The sequence below is a fragment of the Callithrix jacchus genome, chromosome 13 (genome assembly GCF_049354715.1).
Source record: "Callithrix jacchus isolate 240 chromosome 13, calJac240_pri, whole genome shotgun sequence".
Taxonomy (NCBI): Eukaryota; Metazoa; Chordata; class Mammalia; order Primates; family Cebidae; genus Callithrix; species Callithrix jacchus.
The window spans coordinates 89,696,196-89,712,692 of record NC_133514.1 but is presented as its reverse complement, the minus strand read 5'-3'; the positions used below and the strand labels follow the sequence as shown (position 1 = coordinate 89,712,692).

Below are 16,497 nucleotides of genomic sequence, written 5' to 3'. Positions count from 1 at the left end.
TGTGCTGCCCAGTGCAGTAGCCCCTGGCCACATGTGGCTATTACACTTGAAATGTGGCTAATCCAAATTGAGGTGTGTTGTCTGTATAAAATACACAGCAGATTTTTGAAGGCTTAGTTCAAGAAAAAGAATGAAAAAAGCTCACTAATAATTTTTTACATAATTATATGTTGAGATGCTAAGTGGAATTAAATGAAACATACTATTAAAATTCCTTCTACCCATTTCTTTAGTTCTGTTTACATGTGGCTATTAGGAACATTTTAAAATTGCATCTGTGGCTTGCATGTGTCACTCATGTTATATCTATGGGACCACCATGGTCTAGATGGCCATGGCAGGGGTGCCTCTGGATTGCAGGACTAAAGGAAGTATCTGTTTGTTGTCCAGGTCTGGAGTCATGAAGAGAGGGACACTCTTAATCACCTCACACAATGGGAGGGGCAGTTGAGCCCAGGGGATGAGCTGTGTCCTGTAAATCAGGCAGTTTGGTTGGCTTCTGCTTCCTGGGTATTCCCATGTCATCATCTTTTCTCTCCACTGTTCTGTTTGACCTTGACTCAGCTGGACGTCAAGAAGTGCTGTGTGTATACATGCTTGGGCCAGAGTTGGAGAGGCTCACTGCTCCCAAAGGCCGGGGTAAGGAAATAGCACTGAATAGCCAGGACCTCAAAGGGGCAGATTGAGATGATCCCACAGCAAGCCTTGGGGAATCTTGGATTTTCTATGAAAGGCAAAATTTAATATTTCCGTGCATGTAATGTAACAATGTAACATTCAGTAATGTGCACATCCACCTTGCAAGGTATCCCCATTTTATTGATGAGGAAACTGAGGTTCAAGAAATAAAGTAACAACAACAACAGAATAATTGGACCTTTCTTTGGAGTAAACATCTGGTTATTTCAGTATGGAAGGGGTGCTGTTTCAATTCTGCCAGTGATGGTATGGGCATTGGCTTCTGCTTCAGGATTGAGCATGACAACACCGGCTTGAATGCCAGCTGGTACCTGGACCGTGTGATTGTGACCGACATGAAGCGGCCTCATCTCCGTTACTACTTCAACTGCAACAACTGGCTGAGCAAGGTGGAAGGTGACCGCCAGTGGTGCCGTGACCTGCTGGCCAGCTTCAACCCCATGGACATGCCCAGAGGTCAGTGCCTAGGCTGCCTGCCATCCCTCCCTGCCTGGGCTGGGCTCACCTAGGAAACAATCATGTCTCTGTCATTCTCTGGGTAGTCTCACCTCCCTCATCTTGGCAGCCCTCCAGGGCCTTCCTTTTGGCTAGGGCCCAGGGGAAGCCCCATATCTTCCTTATGGTCTTCCTATGGGCAACCTTTAATGCTCTAGGGGTTCAAGGGAGTGGGAAATACAAGAGGACTTGGAAGCACGATGGAAGGTTAGGCACAGCCCAGAGCAAATCTTTGTTCTCAATGATTCTTGTTGATGGGGTGTCCATCTGAAGTCCCCTCTGAGATCAAGTCAGAGGTCCCCATTTTCCTATCCTCTTTCTTTCCTTATGATGCCCAAGGCAGGTGAGTTACAGCCAGGTCATGGTCGCTGGGAATCAGAGCTTGCAGCTGCCAGAGCTCATCATGCTGCCCTCTGATGCCTCCTGATTTTATGAGGAGTGAAACAACTTATTTCAAGTGACATCTCTGGGCAAAGGCCTTAAATTCAATTGTTTTAATTTTACAGGAATAATGGGAGGCAGATACCTTTGTCCTCCAAAGTTCTGGCCTCACTTCACCCCATCACGGAGCATATTTACTTTTCCACCATGGGGAGTATTACATTGCAGGAACCATTACTAGAATACCCTGTACTCACAGAGTCATGGACCATGAGAGGGGGAGGGACTTTGGAGCCAGAGATGAGAAGCGGCTTTCCCACAGTCACTCAGCTGAACAACAGAAAGCTAACACTTGTTGGAATCTGCTTCCAGCATGTACTCCAAGTTCCACCCTCTATCTACTGTCTTGATGGGCTTTAGCTCTCAATTTCTGTATCTCTGATTTTCTACCTCTCAGCTAAATTTGACACTCGAGTTGCTCCTCTGTGATTCCTATCATCGTAACTTGCAACTTCATTGACTCTTTTTATTTTTAATTTTTATTTATTAGAGACAGAGTTGCCCAGGTTGAAGTACAGTGGCGCAATCTTAGCTCACTGCCACCTCTGCCTCTTGGGTTCAAGCGATTCTCCTGCCTCAGCTTTCTGAGTAGCTGGGATTATAGGCGCCTGCCACCTTGCCAGGTGATTTTTTTGTATTTTCAATAGACAGGGTTTCACCATGTTGGTCAGGCTGGTCTAGAACTCCTGACCTCAGGTGATCCATCTCGGCCCCCTGAAGTGCTGGGATTACAGGTGTGAGCCACTGTGCCTGGCCATTTATTCTTTTTAAAACATGTTATTGATCTTTTCTCTAATTATAGAAACCAAATTTGATCATTGTAGAAAATTTAGAAAATAGAGATATGCAAACATAAAGAATACCTGTAATTCCATGGCTTGAAAAAACAACACTGGTGACATTTGTGTGTCTTTATTTCTAGCCTTTTCTATACATATATAGTTTAAACAAATGGGCTGGTGCAGCACCCCCTGTATCACAGCATGCTTACTTCCGTGCCATTAAATATTGCTCAGCACCCCTCTTGGAATGGCTCTGTGGTGCCTTGGAGCATGGAGATATCATCATTTATTCACTGGATGCTGTATCATCAGACATTTGTATTGTGTTCCCCCTCCAAAAAATTTTTGCTGTTATATCAATACTATTATAAATACTGCACCTGAATCCTTACACAGGTTCATGATTCTTTAAGATACATTTCTAAGTGGAATTTCTAAGTCAAGTAGAATGTACATGGTTAAAGTTTTTGAGGGACATTTCCAAATCGCTCTAGATAGGGTGTATCTGTGCACATTATTACCAGCTGTGTAAGGGTGCCCATATCCCTCACCCTTGACAGTATTTGGTAGTATTGTTTGATTTTCCAGTTGGATAATTAAAGGGGATTTTTGATGTTCTTTCTTTGCTTACTGATGAGGATAAACATTTTTCATATATTTATTGGCAATTTGTGTGTGTGTGGGTATGAGAGAGAGAGAAAGGAAAGAAGGAAAAAGAAAAGAAAAAAGGAAAAGAGAAAGTTTTTTTTGCTTGGGTCCTTCACCTGTGTTTTCAATTGGGGTGAATTTCATAGATTCTCCCCATTAAGCATCTTTAATTCTTTATCCAGTCTGTACTATGATCAATCTTTAGCATACTGCCAAGCTTGCCACTTTTCAGCTCATCTGACTTGCTTTGGTCACTCAAAAATCCAGGGTTCCACTGTCAGGAGAAGGGCTTCTGAAAAGTCACCATGAGAAACAATTCATGTAACTCAGTGGTTCTTCAGGGTTCCATAAGAATCCTCAGGGTAGATACCTCCTGATCTAGTCTCTGAGTGAGGCTTCCTGAGCCCCCAGCTCCTTCATGGGCTGGAGGGAATTAGGTTTTTAGTATTTCCAGGCTAGATATCAGCGAATGGAATGAAAAAGGGGATCTTCACCTATTCCAATGACTACATTGGTAAAGAAAAGTTAAATTGCTTTGCTTTTCACCTGAAATTACATCAACTTGGTATTTGAATGGTAATGTGATGATAAAAATGGGGTCTATTTTTTCATCCATGAAGTTTGGTAGGTAAAATATTTCAATGCTGGTGGTATAAATACACTGAACATGCCCCCCCTTTCTCTCTCCTCTTGTTACTGCCCACATAGCATTGGGCAGTAACAAGAGGAGAGAGAAAGGGGGTGCATGCTCAATGTATTTATACCATCGGCCCCCAAGGCAGGACAGACTGTTAGGGAGCCTGGTCCTCTCTCCCCACCCTCAATGGCCAGTTCTCAGGGTTCTGGATGGTAATCACTGGAACCTTCTCTCATTCCTGCTCTTCAGGGAAGGGAGGTGTTCCAGGCTGACCAACTGACCCTTTGACTGAGGTGATCGGTGGATCATTGTTGAGTGGGGGAAACTAGACCTTGATCAGGTTTCCAGGTGTTCCTGTAATGGGAATCTTGCATCTCATTCTTCAAGACACAGGCATGAGGGAGCCTGCCCTACTTATAGGCACAGAAGGTGAGCTGTGGGGCACCAGGTCTGCTGCACAGCATGGTGCCTGACATTTGCAGGAGATGACTCTTTCCTCTCTGGGCTCCTCTTTAAATGTACTTCCTGGGGAAGTACCCAACCTCAAACCCCTTAAAGGGAATGGCATCTTTAGGACTGTCCTCTTCCTTAATGGAGTCCATTGGGTAGAAGGTAGAGATGAGGAAGAACAGGAGGTTTCAAAGGAAGGAGGCAGAAGCTGACTATCCTCACAGTTTTGTGGATAGAAGATGTTTCGTGGATAGAACCAAGTTCAATTTATTAGTTCTTCTCAATTTGTTGGTGAAAATCACTACATCTGGCACCTTAAAGAAACCAAACAGGACCAACCAAATGGCTATAGCTTTTGGTTTTCTGTGTCCGATCTCTAGGACTTGGGGATGTGTTGCTGGGGTCTGAAGAGGCGGGTTGGTTGTCTCCTTCAGTCCACCTGGGAGTTCTCAAACTCCAGTAACTCACATTTCATCTTCAAGAGTTTTGCCTGACTCAAGTACTGTTTGCATTATTAATGACTACTACTTCTTCTTTAAGTCACTTTTTACAACTTACATTCACTTATAAATTTATTTTAACAAGAAAGTTGATATTACTATCATGAAAAAACTGATATCATTTGCTATAAATGTCAGGCATACACTAGTACATAGTAACATAAATTAACAACATTAGATAAATCTCATATACCATTGCTAGCATCTTATATCCCACCAGTGGTATGAAGAATGCATCCTGGTAAACAATACCAGCCCTGATCTGTGGGGAAGGGGAGGCAGGGTGTTGATTACAGAGATGAGTGCACAGAGGCCCAGGGAAGTGGGGATCCATCCAAGGTCAAATGGCCAATCACTGATGGAGCTAGGAGTAGACTGTGGGTCTCCTTATTCTTAGTTCAGTTGCTTTCTGACTGCCCCTTGAGTAGTGCATGGCCAAGGGTAATTAGCCTGGCACCTAAAAGGTCAGAACCTGTGATTGTGGGGATTGTGGGGTTAGTTGGGTCAACCTCCCGCTGTCACAAGAATTCTTCTCCACCAGTTGCTTCTCTAGCATTGGTTTGAGTCCAGCCTTCCTGGAATTAACCCCCCTGGTCTCCCTGAGACTTCTGCTTGTCTGTTCCAGTGTTTCCAACACAATATGGTGTCTATCTAGGTGTCAGCCCTTCAGCTGCCAGAAAACAGGGTTTTGTCCTCTCAGGAATGCAACCCCAGGATCCTTGGCTTCTCTTTTTGAGAACGCTTCCCAAGAATGCACCTGAGGCTAGGATCCTGTATTCTAGATGGGGGACCATCAGCACAGAGGGAGGGGCCTCCCAACTCCATTATCCTGCTTCTTTTTAAACAAATTGTAGTAAAATGTGCATAACACAAAACTTGCCACCCTCACCATTTTAAAAGGGACAGTTCAATGGCATTAAGTCCATTCACATCGTTGTGCAACCGTCACCACCATCCATCTGTAAAACTTTCTCATCTTGCCACCCTGAAACTCTGTGCCCATTGAACACTAACTCTCCATTGTCTCCCACCCCTGAGACCCTGGTAAACTCTATTCTACTTCCTGTTTCTGTAAATTTAGCTATTCTACTTCCTGTTTCTGTAAATTTGGTTTTGTAAAATTCTCATACAGACTGAGTCTCTCTAGTCCAAAATGCTTGGACCCAGAAGTGCTTTGGATTTGGGATTTCTTATTTTTTCAGATTTTTGAATACTTGCATATACCTATGAGGTATTTCGTGGATGGAGGCCAAGTCTATCCATGAGATTCATTTGTTTCAAATATACCTTATACATGTAGCCCAAAGGTAATTTTATACAATATTTCTGAAAATTTTGTGCTTGAAGCAAAGTTTTACAGCATTTCCTCTGTGACCTGTCACATGAGGTCAGGTGTAATTTTTCACTCATGGCATTGTGTCAGTACTCAAAAAGTTTTAGATTTTGGAGCATTTCAGATTTTGGATTTCTGTGTAAGGGATGCCCAACTTGTAGAAGTGGAATCACACAATATTTGTGGGGTTTTTTTTTTGTTTTTTTTTTTCATCTAGCTCATTTCATTTAGCATACTGTCTTCAGATTTCATCCATGGTATAGCATTTATCAGAATGGCCTAACGTTTTAAGGCTGAATAGCATCCCATTGTATGGATATACCACAACTTATTGATCCATTCTATTGTTAGACATTGAACTGTTTCCACCTTTTGGCTATTGTAATTAATGCTGCTGTGAACATGGGTGTGCAAATATTTGTTTGAGCCCCTGTTTTTGATTATTTTAGGTATATACACAGGAACTTGCTGGGTCATATATGTAATTTTGAGTAACCACCATACTGTTTTCTACAGTGGTTGTACCATTTAACATTACTACCAGCAATGCACAAGAGTTCTAATTTCTCCAGATCCTGACCAACTCTCGATATTTTCTGTTCTTTTTTTTTTTTTAATAATAGCCATGCTAATGGGTGTGAAATGATATCCTTAATGATTAGTGACGTTGAGCATCTTTTCATGTGCTTATTGGTTATTTGCATATCTTCTTTGGTGAATATCCATTCAGATCCTTCATCCATTTTTAAATTAAGTTGTTTATCTTTTCATTGTTGAATTGTAGGCCTCTGTTATATATTCTGGGTATTAACCCCCTTTCAGATATATAATTTACAAATATTTTTCTCCCATTCCATGAGTTGTTCTTTTACTTTGTTAGTAGTGTCCATTGGTGACCAAAAGTTTTAATCTTTATGAAGGCAATTTATCTATTTTTTCTTTTGTTGCCTATACTTTTGGTGTTATAATCTAAAAAATTGCCGAAGTCAATGTCATGATAATTTTTCCCCTGTGTTTCCTTCTAAGGGTGTTATAGTTTTAACTGTTACATTTAGCTCTTTGGTCCATTTTGAGTTAAATTTTGCAGATGGTATAAATCAAGGTCCAACTTCATTATTTTGCATGTGGATATTCAGTTTTCCCAGCACTATTTGTTGAAAAGACTGTCCTTTTCTTGTTGAATAGTCTTGGTACCCTTGTTGAAAATTATTTGACCATATATATGATAGTTTATTTCTGAGCTCTCTGTTCTATTCCACTAGTCTATATGTCTGTCTTTATGCCACTACCACACTGGTTTGATTACTGTAGCTTTGCAGTAAGTTTTAAAATCAGGAAGTGTGAGACCTCAAACTTTTGTTCTTTTTCAAGATTATTTTGGCTATTCAGGATCTCTTGATATGCCACTTCTTTTAATGCATTCAAAATGTTCATTAAGTGATTTTAACCGTGACCAGAGACCATATTGGCTTTCAGTCACAAAGCTTCTGTTCATCTGGAAGAAAAGAGAAAAATGCCTTCACCCCCAGTCCTCAGTTCTTGCCCAAGACTTCAAAGCTCCTGAAGAAACCTCCTGGATTCTCCTGACTCATTCCCATGTGAATCAGTAGGAGTGGGCGTCCCAGTCTTGGCTGGCTGCCCTCAATCTGTCAATCGAATGGTTCAGGCAGACATCACACATGAATAAGCATTTCAGACATACACAGAGCTGGCACAGGGAGTTAGCAGCCATCTCTAGGCTTGTCTCAGTCTAGGAGTGGGAGTCAGGGGTCCTGGCACCTTCTGGGGCCTGTGGAAGGCTGGAAGCTGCTTTTCCAGCATATCCGCATTTATTATCCCTGGGAACAGAGTCTTGGCTATCAAATTGCTCCAGAAGTGTAGTGAATTTTCCCTTATGCCATATGCTTGTTGGCATCCCTTCTATTGCCATGGAGGTGTGCGACTCTCTTCCTCATGGATTTTTTCCATTCTGCGGGGAATGGCTCATCCTCTTGATAACTCAGAGCCCAAGGGCAGAGTAGCTGCAGGAATGTCTCTAAACTGATGGCAGCCACTGGCTGGAAGCTAAGCACTGTCTTCCCTGCCTGCAGGTACAGCATCATCCTTAGCAACTGCCGTTGGCAATGTCCTCTTGAGCTGCTTTAAGATGCTGAGCCTGTGGATAAAGACGTAGTCCCTTCCCTCAAGGTGCTCACAGTCCAGTGGAGAACACAGATTCCCATCATACAGAGTTCCCGCAAGGAGACTGTAGAGCATCGTGACTCAGTGTCAGGCCTCAAATAATGGAGTCCCGGGTTCAAATCCAACCTCTACCACCTCCTAGCTATACGATTTTGAGACAAAATACTTCTGTAGCCTTGGGTCTTTGTGTGCATATGTTTAACAAGTAGTATCTTATTTAAAACCCCGAGAAGTAGGAGCTGTTATTATCCCCATGTTGCACATGGGGCAAAAGTCAGCACAGAGTGCCTCCCTACCACCTCTTCTCTTTCTTGGTCTAGGGCTACAGCTCCCATTTCTCAACCTATTTGTTCAGACTGTGTTGGCTCCTGTGTCTGGTAGACAGTGGCTCTGAAAGCTGTTCTCTCCATCATTCATCAACCCTGAGGTTTCAGGAGACCCACTGGAAGTGGAACTGAGGCCTGAGGGCAATATTAGACACCCTGTGCCAATCAGTTCGGAGACTGTGGAGTGGAAACTAGACCACCAACAGCCATTTCTGGGATTCAGGCCCAATCCCATCAACCCCTGCAAGGACCCAATAGGGCAGTTCTTTCCGGAGCCCCAGGGCCTGCTCTGTTTGCTAATTAAGTGAATTCTCCTTGTTCCCAGAGTTCTGTCTTAAGTTGGTGAGATAGGAAACCATGGATCTTCTGTTAAAATATGTGCCAGGGTCAGAGGAAATGTCAAGGCCAGCTGCTGGCCCCTCACCTCCTCTCTCATCTTCCTCCATGTCACCCCAACCCCACTGGATATAAAGTCTCAGCCTCTCTGGATACCATTACCTGCTTCCTCTGCCTCAGGTGTCCCCTCCCTTTCTGAACTCTGTGAGGAAAGTCTGTGCCACACACTGCTGTGCAGTGATGCTGCAATCAGGATGTGTAAGGAATCTCACAGGGAGGGAGAAGGACTTTCTCAACCTACTCCCTTTGGTTCACACGTGCTCTGGCAGCTTCACCACCAAGATGAGACACCACGACTGATGGTGGGGTGGGGGTGTGTTATAACACATCTCAGGTGTTTTGAGATGGATACGTGGCCAAGAAATACCATATTTCAGGGCTCTAACTACCTAATATGTGTCTCTCTGGTTTCTTCAGTGAAGCTCAGGTTGCTCTGAGGGTAATACTGAAGTCTCTGGTGATGGCTTTTACTTACAGCTGCTACCTGGGCCACTGGGACATAGGGGCTTTTATGAATGTTGGTAAGGAACAGGTTGTGTGCATCTGGTGGTAACAGGAGGCCATGTATAGACACACTTGTTTATGAAGACAAGCCACAGAGATGGGTGGAAAGAGCTCTCCAAAGGGGCAGAGACCCGAGTCCTAGCCTCACACTTTGGTAATTATGTGACTCTGGGCAAGTTGCTCATTCTCTCTGGGTCTCTGTTTCCTCATCATACCAGGTTGTACAAGATGGTCTCTGAGGTCCCTGTGGCTCAGGCTTTCTCTGGGACTCTGCATCTTCTCTCTTGACTGTCTCCAGGCATCTCCCACCCACTGATTTCACACCCCCACACACCTACTTTGATGCTGTCCCTTTTGGTGAGACATTCACAGGGTATAGTGCTCAGGTGCCATTCATCAGCACACTGCAGAGTTACACAGGCTGAGAATGCAGGGCTACTCAGTTCTCTTTGACTCCAGAGAAGCTTAGGGCATACTCCTGCCTTCCCTATGGGGCAGTATTGAAGGATGAGGTTGGGGGAGACATCTGAGTTAGGCAAGGCCTGATAAGATGGCATGTGTTCTCTTGGCAGATTTGGGATGACCTCACGTTGGGTCCCGAAGAAGCTTGGGCTAGGGGACTGTCACCTGGTAGGGAAGCATGAGCAAGACCTGTTTAAGGCAGATCCTGCCTGGCCTTCTAACTGCCAATATGATGTCATTTCCTGCCTTCTGGCCAAGTAATTGCCCACAGCCCAGTGCCAACCCACAGACCCTCCCACTTTGAAAAGCCCTGAGATGATCACGTGGCTTAGGTTAATATTGAGCCCACATCACACTGCTTGGAGAAAGCTCCATCAGCTTGGCTGTGAGACAGGCCTCTGAATCCAAGAGCTGTGTTGCAGCTGGCCTGGAGGCTGCTCACACCTCAGGGCTGTCAGAACCCAGCACAACAGCTCAGAAATGTTTCCGACTCAGGACTTGGCAGTAGCAGAGAGGCCCCTTGCATTCAGAGGGCTCAGTCCGGAGGTGGGTTCTGATCCCACACCTGCTCCTGGCTGGGACTTGTTCTCTAAGCTTTGGGAGGGACAAGACACCTTTAGGGGGCATATAATCTTCTTGGGTAGATTAATAACAAATACAATTACAGCCAGTTTTGTGGTGTACTTCAAAGAGAGGACAGGGTGATGATTACAGAACAGAGAGCCCACAAGAAGCAGCAACAGCTTGGGCAGGTGGGCCAGGAGCATGCAGGTGGTGGGAGGGGTGGATGGTGTTTACATCTGGACTCCCAGTCTGGAGCAGATGAATTGCCTTTTTTTTTTGTTTTCTTTTTGACTATGCCCAGTGAGAAAGTTGTTGTTGAGGGCTGAAAGCTGCACAGCGCTTGGGGACAGGTGTAAATGGAATTGTTGGTTCTCAGCATAATCATTGTTTCCACTCCCAGCTGTTTCATCAGGTAACTGGGTTATAGTTTTATTACAGCCCATGCACAATGATTATCACACATCTCCAAATGTGCACCTGGTCTTGACATGACCACGTGATACAGTGCCCAGGGTGCATTTGAGGGGAGAATGGGATAAGAAAGGGACTGCGATTAACCTATTAGGGGCATGTGCAAATTGTACTGCCCTGCAGAGGATTACGGACCTGCCAGAGGACTGTGTGTTGCAAAAAGCAAATACAAAATGAAAGCACCCTGTGTGATTGGAGCAAAAAACACCCATCATGAAGGCTCTGCCAAGAAGCCAGAAGCCCTGACTTATTCCCAGATTCTATAGGGTAATACCATAGAGTAATTAAATCATTAATCTTAAAATAACTCTCTGGGTCAGAAAGCACATGGGACTCTACATCCTGAGTTCTGGTTCTGCTTTTGCCACCCAATAGCAATGAGACCTGGGGTAGATGTGAGTTCCCCTCCCATCCTCAGTTTCTCCCTCTGTAGAGCGCCTGAACTAAGGCTCTCTTGGGGTCTTTTCAGAATTACTAGAGTATCTACCTTCATAACCAAAGGGAGTTGGAGAGCTCTAGGGCCAGCCCTCCTCCATGGGGGCAAGAGGAGATTGGCCTTTAGGGGCCTCCTTTCTGCTGTGGCTCTTTCTCCCCTATTTCATTCCCCCTGTGTTTCCCATCTTCAAGATAGTCTCTGGACTTGGTCTCTGGACTCCCCTTCTCTGTGGTCAAAAGCTAGCTCTGCCATTCTACCACTTATGCTAGCATGAGCAGATGCCTTAAGCTCAATGCCTCTATTTTCTCATCTGTAAAATGGGATAACATTAATTTCTACCTGATAAGGTTAACTGGGGAAATGAGCATACAAGACTTAGTGCAGAGGCACAGAGTTACTGCCCAGTAAATGACACAATATCGTGAGGCTTGTCCTTGTGGTTAAGCTCCTGATGTTTCCCTTTCTTATTCCCCCACATCTAGGCTTTTTCTGATTCTGAGATTCCCAGACTTAAGATTCTAGCCTCTCAGAAAGGACTCTGGAGCCACTCAGTGCCAGGTTCCCTTCTGGAATCCAGGCAGGTTCAAGCAGACAACTGGGAATAGGCTTATGACCTTGGCTGCAGTTAAGGCCAGCAGGGAGAGCCTCTTTTCCCAACCCTTTGTCATTTTCCTTCACCAAGCATTACACATTCTCCAGGGCTCTCTGAGCCTATTTGCTGTGGGTGCTGCTTTGGAGTAATTATTCCTTTGAACCCCATGGAGGAGTTCCCAGGCAGGGGCAAGTGTTCCAGGGTAGGGAGGGCCAGGCCAGACTGCAGCACTCTTCTCTACTGAAGCTCACAGCAGCTCCTCGCCCACCCCATCTGCTCCCACCTAGCACCGCAGAAAATCATCTCCGGAAAGAGTGGGAAGAAGAGAACCACTCTGAGTGAGGCCCCAGTGCGGCACATCAGATAATTTAAGGACCAAAAGGGACTTTATCTACTCTTCCTCCATTTCAGAGAGGAGAAAACGGAAGCCCAGGGAAATTAAGCCACTTGCTCTTGGTCACACAGCCTAACTGTGGGGCAGAGCTGCAGTCTTGAGCTTTTGGTGCCAGCTCATGCTCCTTCGTCATTCCTCCCCTTAAGCTCATTGATTCAGTGATTCAGTGGGTATTTTGGGGGGAGTCTTCTATGCACTAGAGCCTGCACTCAGGGTGCATACATACTGGCCCTTATTTCTAGGAGCTTAGAGTCTAGAGGGGAGAAATGTCTAGAGGGGAGAGAGTCAGGCCAACAAATAATTACAGTGCAAAGGGATAGAATATTCTAAGTGGGATATGGCCCAGGCCACTGGGAGCATAGAGGAAGAAAAAATCAGGAGGGCTTCATAGAAGAGGTGATGTTCAAACTGAGACTTCATAGGTGGAAGGAATTTTCTAGGATTTTAAATGAAATGAGGGCCCTTGGAGAAATGATGGGCTCTGATGACCCAGTGTCACTTACACAGCTGGGATGGATCCTCCACCTCATAGTTTCACTGTGGCCTCCACCCTCCCAGAACCACCATCAGCCACATTCCCCTTCAATCCAGCAGCTAGAACATTTGATGAATGCATGGAATTGTGTATTTGCTTCAAACTTGGTTATTTTGATCTTTAAATAGGTTGTTTAATCTTTTTTTTTTCTGTTTGTGGAAGTAGCATTTTCTCCATGTTGCATTTGTACACATCAAATTCTGAACCGATGACACAGACACTGTCTTGGCCCCGATCCAGCTGTCAGTGTCCATTCCAGCACCAATGGCTTCCTGCTGGAACCCTCCCTTGAGCCACAGGTGTTGGCCAGTGTGAGTCCAGTGAGAGTCAGAGAAAGGGTTCCCACCTGCCCGGGGCTGGGTCTCTGCTGTGGCCCTCGTGCCTATTTTCTGTCATCATCCATCCAGTTCTCAATCCTTCCTCCAGCCTTGAGCCTCAGAGTGGCTCAAGGGGCTTGTGTGCCAAAGCCAGCTTGAGGTTATAATAAATTGGCAGGAACTTTTGACAGTTTCTTCTGAAATACACAGGACATGACCTACTCAAGTATTGACATTAGGTGACTTTAGTCTTCAGTTTTTAATCACAGAACAAATATGGCCATTGTAAAAATTCAAAAGTACAAATAAGCAACAGAAGAATAATAAAATCTTCCATAATCTAATCACTCAAAGATGATAACAGCTGATTTTTATCCGGCGCTTACTCAATGGCCGGCATCATTCACAACAAACTTTTCATCTTTATGTAATCTAATCTATCCATCCATGTATCTATCTAAATATCCATTTAATTTTCACGACCCTGTGAGGGAGGTGTTTTGTTATCCCCTTCTTACAGATGAAGGAAACCGAGGAATGGAGAGGTGAAGTCATTTGTCTATAAGGATGGAGCTAGGAGCAAACCCAGAGGCTTGAACTTAAGTACTGAGTACAATTACCTTGGAGACACCCCTGTTAACGTTTTGGTGAATTTCCTTCCTGTTCTTTAAATTTTTGTTTATGAACATATTAAACTCTATATATTAAAATGGCATTGCATTATACTAAGTTTTATAACTATGTAGTTCCACTTAATACTGCATTATAGCCTTGAATCTTGTTATTACATATATATACACACAAAATATGTACATATATATGTACATGTAACATAGGCACATATATGTATGTCATGTAATATGTTACGTTTATACATATATGTACACACATCATACATTATATGTACACACATGTAATAACAGATTACATTATATATACATGTACATATAATGTATATTATATGTATATATGTAATAGATTACATTACAAATACATATATATGTAATAACAGAAGATTATTTTAACATATATGTGTGTGTGTGTATATATATTTTTTGAAATGGCGTCTCACTCTGTGGCCCAGGCTGTTGTGCAGTAGAACGATCTTGGCTCACTGCAACTCCACTTCCCAGGTTCAGGCAATCCTCCTGAGTAGCTAAGATTACAGGTGTGTATCACCATGCCTGGCTAATTTTTGTATTTTTATTAGAGACAGGGTTTCACCACATTGTCCAGGCTGGTCTCAAATTCCTGACCTCAAGTGATCTGGCTGCCTTGGCCTCCCAAAGTGTTGGGATTACAGGCATGAGCCACCACGCCTGGCCTATCTGTTATTTTAAATGGCGGCATAGTAGTCCATGAATGGGAGAATATAATATTTCACCCTCAAAATCTCCTATTTGGATGCTTTCAGGTTGTTCCCAATTTTTTGTCATTATTAACAGTGCTATGATAGACATCCTTATAGGTGATCAGTTAACATAACTGCTCCCTTAGTTATGCATAGGGCTTGAATGATTGGGTCAAAGGGTTTGCAGAATGTTAAGGTTTTGAGCACATCACTTACCTGCCCTCCTGGAAGGCTGGGTGACATTCCAGTAGCATATGAAAAGTACTGGTGTTCTGGCCCCCTGGGAAGATAAACACGAGCAGCCTGCTAGAGTCTGGGTCGGAAAGGGAAGAAGTGAGCCAAAGTTACCGAAATGCACAGGTGGATGGGCGGGGTCTTCTGCAGAGAGGCAAGAAACGGAGCAAAGGGGGATGAGTGAGTGCAGAGCAGGTGGAAATCACTCTTCAGGGTTGAGCTGGAAAAGGAATGAACAGGATAAACTAAAGGAGTAGAAGCTGATCTGCTCCTTCCTATGTTTCAACATGTGATAGTATCAGACTTACATTGGACAGCTCCCTAGAAAAATGTGCTAGCTGTATGTTTACTTGAGGGCAATGAATGGTATAGGGCAATCTTGTCCAACCCACTGCCCGTAGGCTATATGTGGCCCAGGACAGCTTTGAATGTGGCCCAACAAAAATTCATAAACTTTCTTAAAACATTATGACTTTTTTGCAGCTATCGTTAGTGTTAATGTATTTTATGTGTGGCCCAAGAGAATTCTTCTTCCAGTGTGGCCCAGGGAAGCCAAAAGATTGGATGCCACTGCTGTGGAGTGTTATTTCTTGATTACTGCTCATGAGCAACTTCTAATGACCAAGTGATGTTTTCATGTCAGTGCATAACCAGGCTTGGCTGAGGTCAAATGCATGAACCGTGTTTGAGCACGTCAGGTACAAAAGGAGCAGTGCAGACACCAGGAGCTGTGGAGCGGGGCATTGTGGGCTTGGGAGGTAGGCAATTCTCAGAGAACCTGGGGTTTGAACTAAAGCTGGCAGAGTGGGGGCAATGACAGCCAAATAGAGAACCTTGTTTAGTTGCCTTGAGTTCAAATCTGGGCTGCACCCTTTCTAATTGTGTGAATACAGTCAGGTTTCTTAAGCTCCTGCTTCCATTGCCTCATTAGTAAAAATGGTGATGCTAGTAGCCTAGGGTCCATCATTGTGAGGATTAAATGATGTGATGGAGGTGACTGGCTCAACAGTCTCTCAGGAATATCAGAGGCGCTTATGATTTTGACAAAGGATTGTGTCTGCAAGGAGAGCAAGGTGGAGGGTATTCTAGGGAGAGGGGAAAAGTTCCAATTCTATTTGTAAGACAGGAAGAGGGAGAAAAGACTAAGGAAGAAAGTTACAGGAGGAAAGCAAAGGAAGAGAGCCTGTCATCCATCTCCCAGTGACTTGTGTGTGGTCCCAGGAGCAGGGAGCATTTTGCAGAGGCCATGGAAGAGTTGGTACAAACTGATGATGGGAGGGTAGGTTGGATGTACTGGAGGTAGAAGAGTCTGGAGAATGAGGAAGAGGCAGTAGATGAGAGCCTGGCTGAGAAGCAATGGGCCTCCAGGCCTGAAGAAGAAAAAGGAAACCTTCTGGGGGTAGCATGGGGGAAAGAACTGGAGTCCACGTGCCTAGGTGGGAATCCACTGGTCGGTGGCCACGAGCCAGCTTCCAGCACATGGCATTGCCCCCCATGCCCATCCTTGGGCTCTGTGGACCATCCCCTCCCTACATCTGTGTGGGTTTGAGTAATGAGGGGGCCTTCCCTGGCTGGGAGAGAACATTCCCCCTCATCTCCCATCCCCAGGGCAGCCCCCGCTGAATCTCTCTCCCTTGCCATTTTCATCTCCTCCTACGCAGCGCCTGTGATATCTCACTTCTAGTGTCTTGGCTCTCAGTGAGCGGAAGTGAGGGGTGTCAGGGTGTGAGCCATTGCGGACTCACTTGT

The 16,497-nt window shown here is 44.6% G+C and overlaps 1 protein-coding gene across 1 annotated transcript in view; it reads left to right on the top strand.

Moving 5' to 3' along the window:
- Positions 1-16,497, top strand: part of LOXHD1 (lipoxygenase homology PLAT domains 1) — a 188,122-nt gene that overhangs the window by 16,225 nt on the left and 155,400 nt on the right. Inside the window, exon 4 of the mRNA XM_035270945.3 lies at positions 971-1,155. Within this exon, the coding sequence (XP_035126836.3) occupies positions 971-1,155 (185 nt within the window). The remainder of the gene's footprint in view (positions 1-970; positions 1,156-16,497) is intronic.